The following is a 22,425-nucleotide window of genomic DNA, read 5'->3' on the forward strand; positions in this document are numbered from 1 at the left end:
AAGCGCATACTTGCTGCTATTTTAGAAACAGTTGGCGTTTGCACAGTATCAAGATTTTACAACCCCCTATACTGTGCTTATTTCAGAAGCGCACATACAGTAAACTGTTAGGGTGACTGAATATTTTGGTAGCAAGGTCGAGGTCTTAGATGCTGGTTCATCGAAGCAAGGATTAGCATATCCCGTCTGGTATAGGTCAAACCTATATGCAGGAAAGAATCGGAGTGAACATTTTCGACGTTGGTACTTAGATGAGCGCGTAGTGAACTCCGTACGTCTTTCAACTAGGGTCCGATGTCAGCGCCGAAGAGTCTGGATGCCGGTGACTGCGCCATTTTCGGCGTGCTCATAACCCTGGGGTACGCTGTTGGACTGTACTTCTCCTTCTCTCTCCGACGCAAGAATGTAAGTTTGTTGCACTGTTTCTGCTGGCGTCTTTTCTTTAATGGCTGCATACATTTGTTAGCAGGATAAGCGAAAACTGCCTTTTAAATGGAAATCATGTAGGTTGGCCTTTTAAAAACGAGCTAAGAGTAGAAGTGTGAACTCAGAGTAGAAATACGCGTACAAGAAAGATAATAGATTTAGAGTGTTTCCGAAAGTTGACACCAAACTAAAGTAGGCATCTGGAGCACCTTTATGACTATTATGTCCTATTTATAAGCGGAATTCGTGTTTCGTGACTCATGAATGAACAGGGGTGCTAATATTATTCGGGTAGCAGGCTTTAAAGCACTTTGAGAGGCTTTCGTCAGGTGAAGAGGGCTAAGGCTTAGGCGGGAGATAACGATACTGACCATTCTTCATTTACGAAAACTTTTCGGCATGCTTAACAATCCTATAAATCACACTTCAGACAAAAGGAAACAGTGAGAATTTCATCCGCCTAAACGTTATTTACGACCACCAAACATATATATCCCAAATACCAGCTCTAGCTGCCTATGCTTTCACCGTAAGTGTTCATTAGACATTCTAGCATCCGCATTTTTGTTATACGACTAACTGAGAATTAATAACGTAAAACATTATTGTCCTATTGCCACCTCGCCGTGTCCTCACGTATCGTGCTTTGGTTTGCCCGTCTTCGCTGATTGCTATAAACTTCCGAAATTGAAAACCTTTTCGGAATGGGTATTCCAAGTGTGCTTCAAAATATTACGTACTTCGTCAATTACGGTGATCGCTAACACCGCATACCAGAATGTAATATCGTTGCTACCGCTACAAAGTTGCTTCCATTGTTTCTACGATTGCCATTATTGTAATTCAGGTCGTTTGTAGTTCTCAATGTAAAGATCGAGTGGCGAATTGCACATAGTAAAAGCTTCCTTTTTGCACAGCATGCCGAAATTAGAGTCCCGATTGCTATCTATACAATAGCGAATTACCATTACAACACATGGTCGTTACAAGTAATTATAGGTATATAAACAGGTTTCATTGAACGTTAAATGCTACAATAATTTCGATACGACAAATAAGTGCTCATTAAAGCATATTTATCCTAAGAAATGGTCTTGTAGCTAAGCTCCGCTTTCTTTCAAGATACTGTTTAAATGTAAAGCTTCTTAATAATCATATTTATTACCTGATATGTTCATAAACATTTAAGAGTTATGAGCTGCGTTATACTTTTAAAATTATAGCTTGCCGGTTAATTCAAGCAGCCATCAAATTTGTAGCCTTTTTTATTTACTACTCCAAGTGCACTCTTAAAGCGCATACCATTTGCAACGGCACGCTTTGCCTGGCGATGTAAGCCAAAGTTCTTTGATGAGATATTCAGCAAACACATTTCACTTAGACAACCAATTTTATTTCGGAAGTACCTCCAAAATGATTCAATATCTTATTTAAAATAGTGCAAGCCTTTACGTGCCGTTATAAGATGGGAAACGGAAACGAAATACCGCCCCCCCCCCCCCCAATATAAACCTATGAAAATAAATACAAAAGAAAACAAATTACAATTGCTTGGTTGGTTTGTGGGGTTTAACGTCCCAAAGCAACTAAGGCTATGAGAGACGCCGTAGTGGAGGACTCCGGAAATTTCGACCACCTGGGGTTCTTTAACGTGCACTGACATCGCACAGCACACGGACGCCACTCCGTTTCGCCTCCATCGAAACGCAGCCACCGAGGTCGGGTTCGAACCCGGGTACTCCGGCACAGTAGTCGGGCGTCTTACCACTGCACCACCCCGGCGGGGAATTACAATTATTGAAGCGAGAAGTTCCCTCAGAATTATCGGGATCCTCCAGTATGGCATGTCTCTAGACTGTGTCGGTCATGCAGGTTAAGCTCCATAAATCGACCCAAACGAAGTCTCCTTCGGCTAGTATATTGTGAGTTTCACTATTCCTGGCACCAATTGACGATACCCAAAGAATAAAATGAACAACTGTGGATGAATTCATAGGTGGAAAAACTGATTTGGACTTAGAAAAGACCACATTTGTTCATTGAATAATGAATAATACTGCAAAGGGATCATTTGGAAACATTTCTTTAGAGTGCTGCTTAAACAGGTTCGTCTATTTATTAATTTATGTTTGTTCCTCACAAATCAGCCCCAGAGCCCTGGTCCCGACACCTTATATATTTGTCCGCTGAAATAGACTACGGTCACTAATGTGGCTAGTTACTAAAGTAAAACAAAATTTCGAAAAGAATAATGCTACAGTCCGCATACACTAAAAACATCACTAGTACAAACATCCAGAAAATAATAAAAATGTTAAAATGAAAAACCCTTCCGGCCCCTGAAAGGCTTCAGAAGAAATAAATTTTTGATGTGATGTTTTAGCGTACTGGCTGTTTAGCTGACATCTTTTCTATGATTTTTAAAATGAGAGTGTAGAAGTGTTCTTTCATAGCGTTGGAAAAAGCTACAACTAAGCTTTCGATTACTCTTTCATATACAGTGTCTTCAAGGGTTTGAAATATGCTATTGTGAGAGGATTAACGGCTTTGTTTGCATTATTGTGTTTCCTTATCAAGGCGCTATCTCAAACTCTAACACTATTTGGAAGTAGCTGAAGTTAAGACATGATATACTTTGCTTTTTTATATTCAAAAAGTGTACCTGGGCCAACAAGACTGACTATTCGACTTCATTACCAGAACTCTTTATAACATTCTACGAGACAGCTACGAATCTTCTATGTGTCGACTGTACCCCACATTGGGTAATACGTAATGGCCATAATCGTTCCAGCAAGCAAGCTTCTTGCAAAACCTGGGTAAACCTGCAGAATCATGTCGCACCTTCCGCCACTTCCAATGCTGCCGTTTGAAATCACGTAGCTGCCACCTCGATGCTAGTGCGTTAAAAGCGCAAATTCAGATTGCCCGCTTCATATGAATAACTTGTGTCATATTCTAATAGAAATTACGTCAAACATTATGAAAAGGCAAATCTATGCAGCTCGGCGTTTACCAATCCACCATTAGTGAATGTCACAACCACTCTAATGAAACAGGTGCATAAGTACACTGCAGGTTTTGACCACGTCTTATATATATATATACATATATTAGGATACCGGTAAGCTGTCTAAGGAGACGAAAGATTTGATTAAGAAACGGCAGAGTATGAAAGCTTCCAATCCAACAGACCAGATCGAATTGGCCGAGATATCAAAGCTAATCAATAAGCGCAAGGTGGCCGATATAAGGAAGTATAACATGGAGAAAACTGAGCATGCTGTAAAGAACGGGGGAAGCCTTAAAGCGGTAAAGAAGAAATTGGGCATAGGCAAAAACCAGATGTATGCGTTAAGGGACAAGGCGGGCAACGTCATCACTAATATGGACAAGATAGTCAAAGTAGCCGAGGAGTTCTATACAGATCTCTACAGTAGCCAAAGTAGTCAGGACCGCAATGAGATTGGCGTCAGGGAAAAACAGTCAGACGTTCCACCAGTGACGAAGGACGAGGTCAAGAAAGCACTAGAAACTATGAAAAGGGGGAAATCAGCTGGAGAGGATCAGATAACTACAGATTTGCTGAAGGACGGGGGGGATATCGTGCTAGAAAAACTGGCCACCCTGTATACGCAGTGCCTGGTGTCATCGACGGTACCGGAAGCATGGAAGAATGCAAACATTATCCTCATTCACAAGAAAGGGGACTCTAAGGACCTTAAAAATTACAGACCAATCAGCTTACTGTCTGTTACGTATAAGGTATTTACTAAGGTAATCGCTAATAGAATCAGGACAACCTTAGACTGCAATCAAGCAAAGGATCAAGCAGGGTTTCGGAAACGGTACTCTACTATCGATCATATCCATACCATCAATCAGGTGATAGAAAAATGCGCGGAATATAACCAGCCCTTATACATAGCATTCATTGATTACGAAAAAGCATTTGACTCAGTTGAAACCTCGGCGGTGATGCAGGCATTGCGAAATCAGGGGGTAGACGAGCCGTACGTGAAAGTGCTGGAAGATATATATAGTGGCTGCACAGCAACCATAGTTCTGCATAAAGAAAGTAACAAAATTCCCATAAAGAAAGGTGTTAGGCAAGGAGACACAATCTCCCCAGTACTATTCACAGCTTGTTTAGAGGAAGTATTCAGAGACTTGGAATGGGAGCAGTTAGGGATAAGGCTAGATGGAGAATACCTCAGTAATCTGCGATTTGCTGATGACATTGCCTTGCTAAGCAACTCGGGAGATGAACTGCAAATAATGATTGATGACCTAGACAGGAAAAGTAGAAAGGTAGGCTTGAAAATCAATATGCAGAAGACTAAGGTAATGTTCAACAGCCTCGGGAAGGAACAGGAGTTTACATTAGGTAGCGAAATACTGGAAGTAGTAGGCCAATATATCTACTTAGGACAGGTAGTAACCGCAGATCCGGACCATGAAAAGGAAATAACAAGAAGAATAAGATTGGGATGGAGCGCATTTGGCAAGCACTCGCAGATTATGACTAGCAGCTTACCGGTATCGCTCAAGAGGAAAGTATACAACAGTTGCATCTTGCCTGTACTCACCTATGGGGCTGAAACGTGGAGGCTAACCAAGAGAGTTCTACTTAAGTTGAGGACAACCCAGAGGGCTATGGAACGAAAAATGGTAGGGGTAACATTAAGAGATAGAAAGCGTGCAGAGTGGGTCAGAGAAATAACTCAAGTTAACGACATTCTAGTGGAAATTAAGAAGAAGAAATGGACATGGGCAGGGCATGTAGTGCGAAGAGAGGATAACCGATGGTCGCTGAGGGTAACAAACTGGATTCCAAGGGAAGGAAAGCGTAGCAGGGGGCGGCAGAAAGTTAGGTGGGCGGATGAGATTAAGAAGTTCGCAGGGGTCAAGTGGATGCAGCTAGCACAGAACCGGGTTAAGTGGAGAGATATGGGAGAGGCCTTCGCCCTGCAGTGGGTATAATCAGGCTGATGATGATGATGATGAATATATATATATATATATATACGAAGGAAAAAAGCCAACAGTCGGCGAGGCCAATGAAAGCGTTGGGGATGGTACTTTATGTTTTTTTAAATGTTTATTTGGATAATCACAGCAAATAGTAATGTAATCTCTTTAGGGGAAAGATAATTAAACACAAAGTAGAAGAAAAACTACGTGCTGATGGTGGGAACCGATCCCACGACCTCCGAATATCGCATCCGGTGCTCTTCCAAATGAGCTACATCGGCCGCTTTCCCCCCTGCTACTTGCTTGGGTATTTATGTTGTCTGTATACGAACCTTGAGAGTGTTCACCAGCGCCAACCGCAACCATAGCGGCGGACGTGGAACGTCCTTTATTACCGTCAGCGTCACGTAGAACGTGATCAAGAGCGAGGGCGACAGCTGTGCTAGAACCCTTTTACGCTACCTATGGCGGCAAGACTGCCAGACCCGAGACCCCCGTAAGCTACAAGCCGATTAATTTAGGGGAAATGAGGGTGCTCGTTATAATACATGAAGGAAAGAAGCCAACAGTCGGCGAGGCCAAGGAAAGCGTTGGGGATGGTACTTAATGTGTTTTTTTAATGTTTATTTGGATAATCACAGTAATTACTAATGTAATCTGTTTAGGGGAAAGATAATTAAACACGAAGTAGAAGAAAAAAACGTGCCGTTGGTGGGAACCAAACCCACGATCTCCGAGTTCCCGGGTTCGAACCCGACCACGGCGGCTGCGTTTCGATGGAGGCGAAACGAAGAGGTGTCCGTGTGCTGTGCGATGTCAGCGCATGTTAAAGATCCCCAGGTGGTCGAAATTACTCCGTAGCCCTCCACTACGGCTCCCCTTTCTTCTTTCCGCTTTCAATCCCACCTTCATTCCTTCCCTTACGGCGCGGTTCAAGTGTCCACATAGCAAGTGTGACAGATACTGCGCCTTTCCCTTCCTGTGAACAAATTATTATTATTATTATTATCAATATCGCGCCCAGTGCTCTTCCAACCGAGCTACATCGGCCGCTGTCGCCCCTGCTACTTGCTTGGGTATTTATGTTGTCTGTATACGAACCTTGAGAGTGTTCACCAGCGCCACCCTCAACCATAGCGGCGGACGGGAACGTCCGTTATTACCGCCAGCGTCACGTAGAACGTGATCAAGAGCGAGGGCGACAGCTGTGCTAGAACCCTCTTACGCTATCTATGGCTTCAAGACTGCCAGAACCGAGACCCCCGTAAGCTACAAGCCGATCAATTTAGGGGAAATGAGGGTGCTCGTTATAATACATGAAGGAAAGAATCCAACAGTCGGCGAGGCCAAGGAAAGCGTTGGGGATGGTACTTTATGCTTTTTTAATGTTTATTTGGATAATCACAGCAATTAGTAATGTAATCTGTTTAGGGGAAAGATATATAAAAACAAAGTAGAGGAAAAAACAACGTAGCGATGGTGGGAACCGATCCAACGACCTCCGAATATCGCATCCGGTGCATTCCAACTGAGCTACATCGGCCGCTGTTCCCCCTTCTACTTGCTTTGGTATTTATGTTGTCTGTATACGAACCTTGAGAGTACCCCGCCGGGGTGGCGCAGTGGTTACGGCGCTAGACTACTGTTCCCAAGGACGCGGGATCGAATCCCGGCCTCGGCGGCCGCTTTTCAACGGAGGCGAAAAGCAAGGCGCCGGTGTGCTGTGCGATGTGAGTGCACGTTAAAGAACCCCAGGTGGTCGAAATTTCCGGAGCCCTCCACTACGGCGTCTCTCATAGCCTGAGTCGCTTTGGGACGTTAAACCCCGCAAACAAACAAACAAACCTTGAGAGTGTTCAGCAGCGCCACCCTCAACCATAGCGGCGGGCGTGCAACGTCCTTTATTACCGCCAGCGTCACGTAGAACGTGAAGAGCGAGGGCGACAGCTGTGCTAGAACCCTCTGCTACCTATGGCTGCAAGAATGCCCGAACCGAGACCCCCGTAAGCTACAAGCCGATCAATTTAGGGGAAATGAGGGTGTCACGAAATCGGCGCACAATTTCGTGAAGCCGACACGGCGCGAGGCCCGCGCGGCGTCGCGTGGAAAGCATGTATAGAAAAACCCCCTTCCCCGCGCGGGAGAGCGCGTAGCTTTGTACGCGTTGCCGTCACCGTCTTTCCCCTTGCCCGGGGAGGACGGGTTTTCATCGGCCTGGAATGTACCAGGCCTTTCGAGAGCTTTCTATGGGACCTGGCCAATGACGACGCGCGGTTCAACGGGAGAAGAGGGACCTATAATCAGCGAAGCTATGTGTGTGTGCGCGCTAGCTTTGGCGCATGTTAACAAACAGACGCGGCGCGCCCTATTTAAAGCGACCGCGCCGCTTGTTGAGTCAGTCAGTCAGTCAGTTCGTCAGTGTTTTGCGACGTATTCGCCTGTGCTTGGACTGGACTCCCGGGGATCACCCGCTGCTGGCAAGCACAGGGACTTTCCAGGGAGCGGCGCTCGTCTCGTATGGCGGCCACATCGTGACTCTTGAGGCGTCGGACTGCAACAGTGCCCGGTGAACAATTTGGTGTTTGTTTATGTACTCTCTCGTGTTTCATCTGTTGTAAAGCCTCTACGTTATTGGATACCTGTGTAATTGCATGCTTAGCGTTTGTATTCTGTGAACCTCTCGTCTGTGTATTTCAAGCGATCTGGTGTCTTCCTTTGTAACGTCTCTTGCTGTTCATAAATTGTGTTTTGTTTGTTACTTCTGACTCCGATCCTTACTCTGGTTTGAACAGGCGACCTCTGGGCACCAAACGACCACCCCCTTCTGTCACTATAAGGTAGTTGAATTCCGGCTGAGCTTGCCACGCAAGTCGAGGGCATCTCCTTTGCGACCGGAACAGCTACCCCCACTCACTCAAAGGGTGTCTGGGAGTGTGCGCACCGTTAAGGGTGCATCGTTAATAACACCCCCATAATTATTAACGGGTGACAGAGGGTGCTCGTTATAATACATGAAGGAAACAAGCCAACAGTCATCGAGGCCAAGGAAAGCGTTGGGGATGGTACTTTATGTTTTTTTAATGTTTATTTGGATAATCACAGCAATTAGTAATGTAATCTGTTTAGGGGAAAGATAATTAAACACAAAGTTGAAGAAAAACAACGTGCCCATGGCGGGAACCAAACCCACGATCTCCGAGTTCCCGGGTTCGAACCCCACCACGGCGGCTGCATTTCGATGGAGGCGAAACGAAGAGGTGTCCGTGTGCTGTGCGATGTCAGCGCACGTTAAAGATCCCCAGGTGGTCGAAATTACTCCGTAGCCCTCCACTACGTGTCCCCTTTCTCTCTTTCCGCTTTCAATCCCAACTTCATTCCTTCCCTTACGGCGCGGTTCAGGTGTCCACATAGCAAGTGTGACAGATACTGCGCCTTTCCTTTCCTGTGAGCCAATTATCATTATTATTATTATTAATATCGCGTCCAGTGCTCTTCCAACTAAGCTACATCGGCCGCCGTCGCCCCTGCTACCTGCTAGGGTATTTATGTTGGAGCCGTAGTGGAGGGCTACGGAGTAATTTCGACCACCTGGGGATCTTTAACGTGCGCTGACATCGCACAGCACACGACGCCTCTTCGTTTCGATGGAGGCGAAACGAAGAGGCGTCGTGTGCTGTGCGATGTCAGCGCACGTTAAAGATCCCCAGGTGGTCGAAATTACTCCGTAGCCCTCCACTACGGCTCCTCTTTCTCTCTTTCCACTTTCATTCCCACCTTCCTCCCTTCCCTTACGGCGCGGTTCGGGTGTCCACAGAGCAAGTGTGACAGTTACTGCGCCTTTCCCTTCCTGTGAACCAATTTATATTTATGTCTCTATACGAAATTTGAGAGTGTTCACCAGCGCCACCCTCAACCATAGCGGCGGACGTGGAACGTCCTTTATTACCGCCAGCGTCACGTAGAACGTGATCAAGAGAGAGGGCGACAGCTGTGCTAGAACCCTCTTACGCTACCTATGTCTTCAAGACTGCCAGAACCGAGATCCCCGTAACCTACAAGCCGATCAATTTAGGTGAAATGAGGGTGCTCGTTATAATACATGAAGGAAAGAAGCCAACAGTCGGCGAGGCCAAGGAAAGCGTTGGGGATGGTACTTAATATTTTTTTATGTTTATTTGGATAATCACAGCAATTAGAAATGTAATCTGTTTAGGGGAAAGATAATTAAACACAAAGTAGAGGAAAAAACAACGTGCCGATGGTGGGAACCGAACCCACGATCTCCGAATATCGCGTCCGGTGCTCTTCCAACTGAGCTACATCGGCCGCTGTCGCCCCTGCTACTTGCTTGGGTATTTATGCTGTCTGTATACGAACCTTGAGAGTGTTCACCAGCGCCACCCTCAACCATAGCGGCTGACGTGGAACGTCCTTTATTACCGCCAGCGTCACGTAGAGCGTGATCAAGAACGAGGGCGACAGCTGTGCTAGAACCCTCTTATGCTACCTATGGCTTCAATACTGCCAGAACCGAGACCCCCGTAAGCTGCAAGCCGATCAATTTAGGGGAAATGAGGGTGCTCGTTATAATACATGAAGGAAAGAAGCCAACCGTCGGCGAGGCCAAGGACAGCGTTGGGGATGGTACTTTATGTTTTTTAATGTTTATTTGGATAGTCACAGCAATTAGTAATGTAATCTGTTTAGGGGAAAGATATATAAACACAAAGTAGAGGAAAAAATAATGTGCCGATGGTGGGAACCGATCCCACGACCTCTTAATATCGCATCCGGTGCTCTTCCAACTGAGCTACATCGGCCGCTGTTCCCCCTGCTACTTGCTTGGGTATTTATGTTGTCTGTATACGAACCTTGAGAGTGTTCACCAGCGCCACCCTCAACCATAACGGCGGGCGTGCAACGTCCTTTATTACCGCCAGCGTCACGTAGAACGTGATCAAGAGCGAGGGCGACAGCTGTGCTAGAACCCTCTTACGCTACCTATGGCTGCAAGACTGCCAGAACCGAGACCCCCGTAAGCTACAAGCCGATCAATTTAGGGGAAGTGAGGGTGCTCGTTATAATACATGAAGGAAAGAAGCCAACAGTCAGCGAGGCCAAGGAAAACGTTTTGGATGGTACTTTATGTTTGTTTTGAAATGTTTATTTGGATAATCACAGCAATTAGTAATGTAATCTGTTTAGGGGAAAGATAATAAACACAAAGTAGAAGAAAAACAACGTGCCGATGGTGGGAACCAAACCCACGATCTCCGAGTTCCCGGGTTCGAACCCGACCACGGCGGCTGCGTTTCGATGGAGGCGAAACGAAGAGGTGTCCGTGTGCTGTGCGATGTCAGCGCACGTTAAAATCCCCAGGTGGTCGAAATTACTCCGTAGCCCTCCAGTACGGCTCCCGTTTCTCCCTTTCCGCTTTCAATCCCACATTCATTCCTTCCCTTACGGCGCGTTTCAAGTGTCCACATAGCAAGTGCGACAGATACTGCGCCTTTCCCTTCCTGTGCACCAATTATTATTATTATTATTATTAATATTATTAATATCGCGTCCAGTGCTCTTCCAACTGAGCTACATCGGCCGCTGTCGCCCCTGCTACTTGCTTGGGTATTTATGTTGTCTGTATACGAACCTTGAGAGTGTTCACCAGCGCCACCCTCAACCATAGCGGCAGACGTGGGACGTCCTTTATTACCGCCAGCGTCACTTAGAACGTGATCAAGAGCGAGGGCATCAGCTGTGCTAGAACCTTCTTACGCTACCTATGGCTTCAAGACTGCCAGAACCGAGACCCCCGTAAGCTACAAGCCGATCAATTTAAGGGAAATGAGGGTGCTCGTTATAATACATGAAGGAAAGAAGCCAACAGTCGGCGAGGCCAAAGAAAGCGTTGGGGATGGTACATTATGTTTTTTTTAATGTTTATTTGGATAATCACAGCAATTAGTAATGTAATCTGTTTAGGGGAAAGATAATTAAACACAAAGTAGAGGAAAAAACAACGTGCTGATGGTGGGAACCGAACCCACGACCTACGAATATCGCGTCCGGTGCTCTTCCAACTGAGCTACATCGGTCGCTGTTCCCCCTGCTACTTGCTTGGGTATTTATGTTGTCTGTATACGAACCTTGAGAGTGTTCACCAGCGCCCCCCTCAACCATAGCGGCTGACGTGGAACGTCCTTTATTACCGCCAGCGTCAAGTAGAACGTGATCAAGAGCGAGGGTGACAGCTGTGCTAGAACCCTCTTACGCTACCTATGGCTTCAAGACTGCCAGAACCGAGACTCCCGTAAGCTACAAGCCGATCAATTTAGGGGAAATGAGGGTGCTCGTTATAATACATGAAGGAAAGAAGCCAACAGTCGGCGAGGCCAAGGAAAGCGTTGGGGATTTTATTTTATGTTTTTTTTTTATGTTTATTTGGATAATCACAGTAATCAGTAATGTAATCTGTTTAGGGGAAAGATAAATAAACACAAAGTAGAGAAAAAAACAACGTGCCGATGGTGGGAACCGAACCCACGACCTCCGAATATCGCGTCCGGTGCTCTTCCAACTGAGCTCACCATCGGCATGTTGTTTTTTCGAACTACCACCGAAGGCATGTTCATCTGTTCCTATTTTTCTTGTTTCTGCTTTTTTGTGCAACAAGCAGTTAGTCGTTCACATTATATAAACTACTTTCCGCTAAGGCGACGTCTAAACAGTACGGCTGTCAAAATGGTACCTAAAGAAGAACGTTTTACAGCAGACGTTACTGCCATCCTTTGAACTCGTTGTAGTACATTCCTTTACTCTATCCCCACAGTGCATCGACTTAGGAATACGCAAGTATTGGCGTCATGTCTGCTTACAATTTTTTCTTTATTGCCGCCCTGGTTCAAGGGCTCCAGGCCGTCGTGTAGGAAGATAGGCTGACGCCTATCCTGTATCTTTTGGAGATTGAAGTTTTACCACTACTATCCCTGCAGAGGCGAAACACTGATATAAAAATTGTGCCCCTCCCCCCCTCCCCCCTTCCCGGGCAGTGTTATAAACTGCACTTGTCGATAATACTCAGTCCCTTTTCAACTGAAGGCACAGGATGCAGGTGCAACAAATTAGCGTTTCGTCAGTTTAAGCTGAATGACTCTACAACAAATTTAGTTCCTCGCATAACGCTAGTAAAGAAGCATGAAAAATCTCTTTTTAAACAAGGAATAGAACCCAAGCTCTCCCTCATCAATTGTAAGACATACATTTATGCAGTAGTTCGCTCGCATCTGGAATTTCAGTTTGATACAGCAAACACATCAGGCAACTGTTGAAAGTTTACGGGTGACTTGAACGTCGCCTGCAGTCTGTACCAAGCCTTGCCAAGCAGAAAAACATTACAAGCTGAAGTTTTCGCCTGACAAACCCCCTAGATCAAGTTTTGCCTGTCCGCGCAGAAGATAGCAACGTCGTGTGCCAAAGCTAGCATTTTTGTTCTACGTTATTCAGCTTAAAAATACGCTTGTTTTCATCTCGGATAGCTACCATACAAAATGGTTCGGAGTATACGGTAGAAAGCAAAGGAGACAAGGAACAGCGTTGCATTACTTACGAATAAACTGGCAATCACGAACTAAGGCATTTGCTGATATTTATATGCGCATCGTTCTCCCAATTCGCACTAATTCTCCCAACATTGCAGTCTTGCAGCACAAAGAAAATTACCCCATGTGAAACTCGCTCAGACGTCTTTGCAAGAGGAGCTGCGGCATGGAAACGAGATCCTTAAATGGCAACACAGCAGTCTAGTATGTTCCTTCCGATGTGTGTATTTTTAAATATTGTATGGCCTATAACACCCCATCTTTCTTGCTGGTGTAGAGGCTCCTCAATAACGGTTTGAAATCTTGCAACTATGGCATTTTAAATGTTTTCCTGGCGGTACTGGTACGGCTTATTGCTTTATATGAGCAAACTAGGAGCAGCTAAACCCCATCCTCAATTTTTGTTATCAAGACTGTGTGCGACGTGCGGAGTTACGTTGGTACATTCTTGATTATCTATGCCTCACTCAGTATCTGATGGAGTACGCAGGCAAGCTCGGGGCCGGATGTTTTGTAAAAAGCAGCACCTGTGCAGTCTGATCTTGACGACTTGCATGATGGCAGTTCTGTCGCCTTTTTAATGAAGTGTTCACTTATTGGTGTATCAATGCTCTTTTTGTCCCTGTCATGCAGCCTTGGCATTCCGTTAACGAAATGCGAAACCTAGACGCAAGTGTAAACACTACTGAAGAGCTCACGATAGTGCTAAACAAATGCACTCTCCATCAATGAAGCCTCTGATGTCACGTCCTTTCGAAAACGCGTCTGCCTACTTTTGTTAGTGGAAACCTGGCAGTTTTAATCGCTAATTGCTCAGTGTTTTGGCATCACACCCATCCATACATATATAACCACTCACTTCTGGCAAATTTAAGCGCACCTTGCTATCTCTGAGTGTTAATTACTAATGTTCATTTCTTTCTATCCTTTCCATGTTGATAGATCAGGAACTATTTTTCCTTAGCGACGAAAGACTGGTTATCAAGCAGCACTCCAATGATTTGCTTTGAGTTCAAATTCAAACGTGCTTCTTTAATTTGGCTTCCAATGTTGAAGACAACCCCAATAAAATCTGAAAACTACAGAAGTGACGCATTGTAAATATTGCAAAGGCGATGATTTTAAGCGAAGCATACACTCAGTCCCTCCTTGCTCGGCTGAGGCGCTGAATGTACGTGTACTGCACAATTATACCATTTGTACGAACTCGCACCACATGTTCTAAATTATGGCTATCAATAAGTGAGCTCAAAACAAGAAATAGTTTTCATAAACATATCCCTCTCTGATGCGGTAGTTAGCGTTTCAAATACAGCTAAAACCGCCAAGAAATATGATGAAGACGTAGCGCAAAAAAGACGGGGACAACTAACACAGATGTAGACAGGACAGGCGCTAACTGACAATTTTATTTTCAAGGAAAACCGCAGCACAATTTATGTCAAAACTCACGTGACAATCAAGGGGCCTTATACTACGACCAGATACAATTTAACAACGAAGGGCCGACAATATTGACCCGGAAAAACCATAAAAGAAACAAGGGGGGCCGGAAAGCATTATTAACAGGTTATATAAAACTCATTTTGAACTTAATAGAAAGGAAGGGGTGCGAACAACATCGTGGCCATGGGACGGTGCCAAAGAACCCAACCACAGCAACGAGCGAGCCTAAAAGGGCCCAAAACAAGGGAAGTAAAAGCAGTCATAGGTCAAAACCAGAAAAAACGTGCGAGGCAAAAGCAGAGTCACAACTAAAAACAGATAAATCGTGCGAAGCAAAAGCAGAGTCAAAAACTAAAGACAGACGAAACGTGCGAAGCAAAAGCAGAGTCAAATCTAAAAGCAGAACAGTCTGTGCGAAGCAAAAGCAGAGTCATGAACTAAAAACAGACCAACCGCGCGAAGCAAAAGCAGAGTCAAAAACTAAAGACATATGAAACGTGCGAAGCAAATGCAGAGTCATAAGCTAAATCAGACGATACGTGGGAAGCAAAAGCAGAGTCAAAACTAAAAACAGACTCAGGAGTGTAGAAGGCTCCCCGCTAAAACATTTAAGTGCTAAGCAAGAATAATCAGGATGGGCGAGTGGAAGAACAATTATGAAGAATGAGAAAATCAAGGGAGTAAACACATCAGAAACCGGGAAGTAATAAAAGCAATTCCACAGACGATAACTCGCCTGTTAAAGCGCCTCTTATGTTTTGATAGTGCACACTCCAAGTTTGTGAAGCGTGGCATCGTGTTTTCCTGTCTTCACAGTGCCACAACAAAATCCTGTACCCACCGCATGGCTGCTAGCATGAATGAGCAATTCAAGCGTCTACAAGACGCAGGTTTCCCCCCTGACGTTATTGTAGCAGTGTGTAAAGGCCTTCTGCAAAACCTAAAAGCCTCAAACAGTTAACGTAGTAAGCAGGGAAACAAAGAAAGCAAGAGTAAGATGCCAGTCCAGGTGATTCCATACTTCCACAGGTTTTCACATAACTTCAAAAAGCTGGCAGCGCGTTATAACGTGAAAATTATTTTCTCTGCACCATGCAAACTATCGAAAGTATGCACTAGAAAGATGAAAAAGCAAGTAGTATGCACGAAGAAACATCAATCTAAGTTCACGGATTGCAAGGAAAATGTCGTGTACAGGATTCCAATCAGTTGCGGGTTCCAGTAAATCGGACAAACTGGAAGATGTTTGAATGAAAGGGCGAGAGAACACAGACTAGGCGTACGCAACAAATCGGGTACTAACCTTGCCGAACATTGTAAAGCTTGTAAAACAGATCCAAATAACGCATGTTATCCGCTCTTAGATAGCACAGATTTCTTAAGATCAGCCAAAGAAAAAACTTAGCGCGAAGTCATGGAGGCATGCTTCATTAGAAAGGCCGGTCAGGATTGCGTCAGCGTACCTTCTATCAATATTCTTGAAAGCGAATTTGAATTCCTTGATGGCCACATGTATGTGTTATAACCCTTTTTGCTTAATTACCACAAGCAACCGGTTGCTGACTGATATGAAACGAGTTATCGTCTGTGGAATTTCTTTTATTACTTCCCGGTTTCTGGTGTGTTTACTCCCTTGATTTTCTCATTCTTCATAATTGTTCTTCCACTCGCGCATCCTGATTATTCTTGCTTAGCACTTCAATGTTTTAGCGGGGAGCCTTCTACACAGTTTTGACTCTGCTTTTGCTTCCCACGTATCGTCTGATTTACCTTATGACTCTGCTTTTGCTTCGCACGTTTCATATGTCTTTAGTTTTTGACTCTGCTTTTGCTTCGCGCGGTTGGTCTGTTTTTAGTTCATGACTCTGCGTTTGCTTCGCACGTTTCGTCTGTCTTTAGTTTTTGACTCTGCTTTTGCTTCGCACGTTTTATCTGTTTTTAGTTGTGACTCTGCTTTTGCTTCGCACGCTTTATCTGTTTTTAGTTGTGACTCTGCTTTTGCCTCGCACGCTTTATCTGTTTTTAGTTGTGACTCTGCTTTTGCCTCGCACGTTTTTTCTGGTTTTGACCTATGACTGCTTTTACTTCCCTTGTTTTGGGCCCTTTTAGGCTCGCTCGTTGCTGTGGTTGGGTTCCCACGATGTGCTTCGCACCCCTTCTGTTGTATTAAGTTCACAATGAGTTTTATATAATCTGTTGATAATGCTTTCCGGCCCCCCTTGTTTCTTTTATGGTTTTTCCGGGTCAAGATTGTCGGCCGCCCTTTGTTAAACTGTATCTGGTCATAGTATAAGGCCCCTTGATTGTCACGTGAGTTTTGACATAAACTGTGCTGCGGTTCTCCTTGAAAATAAAGTTGTCAGTTAGCGCCTGTCCTGTCTACATCTGTGTAAGTTGCCCCCGTCTTTTTTGCGCTATGTCTTCAAGAAACTGCTACCAACTAGCCCAAACCAAACATCTGTTGCAAAATATGATGAAACAATCAAATTTTAGATATCGATCTAAACTTTTAGAGAGCATCAATATATCGTCAAAATTGTTGTATCCGCACGCACACATTATTCGCCATGCGTCGAATATTACAAGCAGTGACACTTTCCTCAATATATGGCCAGCACTATCCGGCTTTAGCAATGCAAATTCACCTATATGCCATTAGCATGGTATATACATACGTTAAAATGCACCGTGCTATTCATGTGATTGGTTCAGATTTGAGTTTCGAGCGTAATTCCTTGAATAGCAACCATATCGAGTTCCGCCTTCACGCACCAACGGTTAAGTAGGTACTGTCGCCATCGTGCCTCAAGACCCCGAAGATTCAAAACAGCAACCTTTAATGCTGTTCTGATTTAATCATCATTTCTCTGTTAGAGCAAGCCGATCATATAGTGCTGCTATAAACAATAGATCCAAACACCATGATATGGTGGTGTCCCCCCGCCGCCCCATTTGGTACAGCGCGGTGAAGCGAATGCTATGCTGTGAGCATTTTACGTCTTATAACGCATGTTTTGAGCATTTGTTGCACTTTTCACAGCAGCGAATGAAGTATACAGCAACTCTATTTCTAATAGGCAAAAGAGGGTGCACACAGAGGTACTAGCACTAAGTGCTGAAAGTGCGATACCAACGCTGCCTGCTGTTGGCATTATTTTCCATCGCTTCCAGCTGACAAGATATGAAAAGACGTCGGAGTCGTCCATGATGCAATCATAGACGCTACATCCGTTCAGTATACAATCATGACGGCTCAATGCTCTTTTATTATCGTGAAGATAAAAACGTGACAAAAACAGGCGCTAATAGAAGAGCGCACAGGTGCTGCACTTTGCGCTGTTCTTTTTTTCGCCCCTGTATTGGCTGAACTATTGATATGCAGGCAAACAGACAGGGACCTAGCTTCAGCAATTGAACATACGCGTACCATTTTATGGGGCTGATTTCATATAATTTCCACATATTTGCGTGTATATCAATGCTTGCAGGTCTGTGTTTTGGCTTGCCTGAGATTTTCTTCAATATTTCTTTAATCTTCGAAGGCGTGGGCGTGGTAGCAGTGAACCTCCGCCAATACTACTAGAAACAGTAAGGACAAAAGATATAATATTTCGAAAGACTATAATATAACCAACGTTTATGACCTAAATATACCTGCAAAAATAAAGAAGTTTATTATTAAAATCTCCCGATGGAAGTAAGTATGTGCAATGAATAAAAATATTTTAGTTGGCACACACTTCAAGATAAAGGAGAAGGTTGAAATATATGTGAATGAATTTTTTTAGAAACTTCAACTATAAAAAGCGAGGCCAAGATTGTAAAGCATAAGAACAATTATTATTGTCATTCTAGAAATAACACTAGAAGAAGCCCCTCTTTCGACGTTTTTTTCTCTACTCCACTGTAATATCTACTGGTTTCCATCACTGGTTACGCATTCTGGAAGTTGCGCCTCCTAAAGTATTCTCTCTTCGTGTTCGCCGCATAAGCCAATAGAACATTTTTCCAGAGCACAAAAATTTCCCCTAGACATGTGCAACCTACGCTATATTCCTTTGCTCCTTGTCTTTTTTACATTTTATTTAATCCCTTTTCATTTACTGTCGCTCTGTTCACGCTCCAGAAAAACCTCCCTAAAATCACTTCAATGCATTTACTACCCTGTTGTACACGAACGTCCTTCCGTTCTTTATCCCTAACCAACCCTTGTTGTCCTCTATAGATAATATTCCAAGTTTCCTTAAACATTTATTTCGCCACGTCCAGAACTTCCCAGTAATTCACCTCCAACTGCATTTCTTATCCGGCAGGTTTGGAATTCTAAATATTTTACAATAACACATGCAAACAGCGAGCATACATTCGTCGTGAACGAGGTTTTTCTGCAAAAGTATGGGTGTGATTTGCGGTCCAACCCCGACGCCACCCTTGTTAGCTAGAAAGGAGCCTTTAAGTTGCAGCTCAAAAACCAAATTTTTTTGCAGAGAACATGGCAGTCACGAATTTTACGTGCATGCTACGTGATGGCTGCTACCAAGTGCGGGCTCACAAATATAGTGGCGTAATGGAAGGAGTACTGCGTAATGGAAGAAGGGCTACACAACGGTTTTGTTCTGTGACAGCCTTCTTTCTCTTACAAGCTTGAAATCAGTACTATGGACAACACACATGAATTCCTGCTGCGTGGGGCCCTGATTATACCGCAAATGTTCTCTTCGTCTCCTGCTTTCTCCAGTTGGTACAATGATAAGGCTTTGAAGTTTCAAAATTTCCAGCAAAGTTCGCAAAGGAACAAAGTGCATAACACAAGTCAGAATGTCTTCAAGTGGCGTCCTCTGAAGCTTGTTTCTTGATATGTCATAAATTACTGCTTTGCAGGCGGTGTCTGGCCGAAGTGGCAAAGAAAGCGCGGAGCTAGATGCGTTCCTGGGCGGCCGCACCCTTCCACCCATGGCCCTGGCCGTCTCCATCCTAGCGTCAGCAGTCAATGGAATGCACATAGTGCCCATGGTTGGATACTTCTATGCCTACGGTTCCCCCATCTTCTTTATGAATGCGTGGAATATTGCGGGCGCAATATTTTCCGCATTCACCTTGGTGCCTCTTTTTTACCGATTGCGGATTTCGACTGTTTTCCAGGTATTAAATACTTAGCAGAGATACTAGCATGTGTATCGTAGTAACCGTTGGATGAGCATCTAGCTCATTTAGTTCTCTTAGTTTGCACGTTAGTATTTTCAAGACGAGAAAATATGCGTGGGACGTTTTATTCGCAGAGCTGAAAGCCATTGCGAAAACGTGCACGGAATCTTACGGCTCACCTCCTTTGTGTGTGACAGCCCGAGCGACATAAAAATCAATTGAAAGTGAATATTGTAATATGCAGACGTGTTTTAGAAACTTTCGGGTTCTTAGATTAATGAAGACATTATGAAACAGCACTCCCTGTCTGATACAACCTTTCGTATCAAATTATAATGGAACATTCTACACAATCCTAAATATCTAAAGCCCTGGGCAGGAAGACTCCTAATTTCTAGAAGCAGCAAATTTTATTATTACAGTAACTTCCAGATCATCAAAACACCCATTTCAGCATCTTGAACTTGGACAGCGATGTATGTGGTATACTTTTGTAAAATTTTGTGTTTGGAACTTTTTATATATTAGCATAAAAATTATGAGCTATGTTCATAAAACTACGTTGTTCTTCTGAAATAATAAAGTGTTTCAAACTGTGATGGTGAATTCAGCAATATTTTTAGACTGTCAGCGCCTGCGCTCCTGACAGCGCACTTTGTGGGGAGCTTTCTACGAATGTAGTATAAGAAGTGCTTAGAGAGCATTTTCAAGTTGGATGCCACCAAAACTAACATTTTCACAATCTTAATTAGGGACAATTTATTAAGACTGTCTCAGCTGCTAGCTTCAGCCATTTTTTAATACATAGCCAGGCTTGTGTTCTTGCCGACCGGGTTGCATTCTTTGGCGCGGAAGGCGTTTCATGTGTTTGCTGTGTATTGTAGTCATTCACGAAGGTCAAACTAAGGCCGACCACGTGGCAGCAGTGTTTATATGACAGCATGATGTAAGTAATAATTTATGTGGCTCTCTGTCGGTTACTTTCAGTACCTCCGCCTTCGCTTCGACAACAAAGTCGGAATTACAGCTTGCGTCATTTACTTCATCCTCACTGTAAGTTATAAATATTTTGGTGACAATGGCGGCTGAATCAGCTTGACCACTACTTTTTCATGCCTTTGCTTGCTTGGGATGCTAATTTATGCAAAGCATATCGTTTCCTTATTTCCATCCACACTCTAAGAACGGATAGCCAATTGCAACGTTACAGGTACGTGTTTCGAAGAAGCATTAAATAGAAAAAATGCAATAATTTATTTCGCAAGGTGGCCAATGGAAGCTAGTCTATTACGTATGAAAGTATACTCGATCGCAGAGAACGGGGACCTGATAGGGAGCTCGACTACACCTGGGTAAGTTATAATGGAATGCTGTTCGTACTGCTGTATTAAACGTCCGCAACCCACATCTCGACATCCACTATGTTCTCAGGCATCCAAAACCTCTCAGTCTAGGTGTTTCCATTCAAATAGAGGGAATCTGCCTCACCAGTTATCCGCAACTAGTTTCGATATCGTGTGTGGCCTGTATTTCCTCTCTCTTCATTTGCTAGGTTACGAGTGAAAACAATATACTTTTGGAGCATAAAACGAAACTCGTTTACACTAGTGGTAATATAAGTGGTATCAAAGGTCAAGGTAAGGGCTTCTTATCTTTCTGTTTTGTACAACAGCCATAATCTATAATGTACACAAGATGGCTTTACCTGACCTTCCCCGACTAGCAGGCAAAGCTGGCGACAAGGATACCTAAAGTCTGGACCAATCTTTATGTGAAGGCAATCATAAGGTTATTTGACTAAGTCCTTTCGGTGGTGCTCGGTCTCTGTCAATGGGCATCAGGCCACGATGACCAGTGATTGGGGCGGTGGCAGGACAGCGGAGATTCGCACCAAGTTCGATAAAACAGGCACAAAACGGTGTCTAAAGACCTAACAGAAGACAAAAATCCACCGGAGGTCTCAGCCGCGGTATGAAGGAGCCACCACTTCATTCAAGCTTATTAGCCCTCATTTTCTAAACATTGGCTGTCACACAGTGTTTTGGTTGTATGTACTTACTTTCTAAGCCTGGGTTCCCGTAATCTCGGTCGCGGTTTCAATCGGAGATATATGCTATTGTGATACTGAAACCCGGCGGCTAGTTGTTCCTGAAATTTCCCGAGCAATAAAGTTCGGGTAATGTAGCAAATCGGACAAAAACTTTTGAGCGGCCATGCTTTTCCAAGCCAACATGTATTTGCTTTAAGCAAGTGGTGCGACGTATCGGCAATAAAGCGCGTTTCATACGCTCTAGATTGCCCCGTCGTAGTGGGGCAGATCATCACAACACCCATTTCAGCATCTTGAACTTGGACGGCGATATAGGTGGTATGCTCTTGCAAAATTTTGTGTTCAGAACTTTTTATATAATACAACTTATGTATTACAATTTTTATATATAATATAATATATAATATATAATACACCATACAATTTTACTACCAAAAAACATTGACGAAGCCAAGCTTCAACAAGTTACCGCTTACAGACCAATATCCATGACGAACACATAAGATCTTCATGAAAATTCTAGCTAAAAGGCTTCAAATTATAATGAAAGAATAGTAGGACCGCATCAGACCTGCGGCATTAAAGGCCGAACCATATTTATATATATATATATACAGCGCGTTGCACATTAGAGGCGCGATGTAGAATGCTTCTCCCAGCTAAACCGTGGAATTCTCACCGTTCAAATTTTGCACAGAAAGGGCATTTTGTCGCTACTATTTTTTAATACCAAATTTGTTCGGGGAACTTGCCTGATTCGATCAAAAGAAGTAAGATGTTTCCACC

At 44.0% G+C, this 22,425-nt stretch overlaps 1 protein-coding gene across 1 annotated transcript in view; it reads left to right on the forward strand.

The window, feature by feature from the left end:
• The first annotated feature begins 294 nt into the window (after positions 1-294).
• Positions 295-22,425, forward strand: part of LOC146195435 (putative sodium-dependent multivitamin transporter) — a 115,261-nt gene continuing 93,130 nt past the window's right edge. The window contains exons 1-2 of the mRNA XM_084596796.1: positions 295-405; positions 19,326-19,586. Of these exons, the coding sequence (XP_084452922.1) occupies positions 295-405; positions 19,326-19,586 (372 nt within the window). The remainder of the gene's footprint in view (positions 406-19,325; positions 19,587-22,425) is intronic.

The sequence above is a fragment of the Amblyomma maculatum genome, chromosome 3, assembly GCF_055883805.1.
Source record: "Amblyomma maculatum isolate TAMU_Amacu chromosome 3, ASM5588380v1, whole genome shotgun sequence".
Taxonomy (NCBI): domain Eukaryota; kingdom Metazoa; phylum Arthropoda; class Arachnida; order Ixodida; family Ixodidae; genus Amblyomma; species Amblyomma maculatum.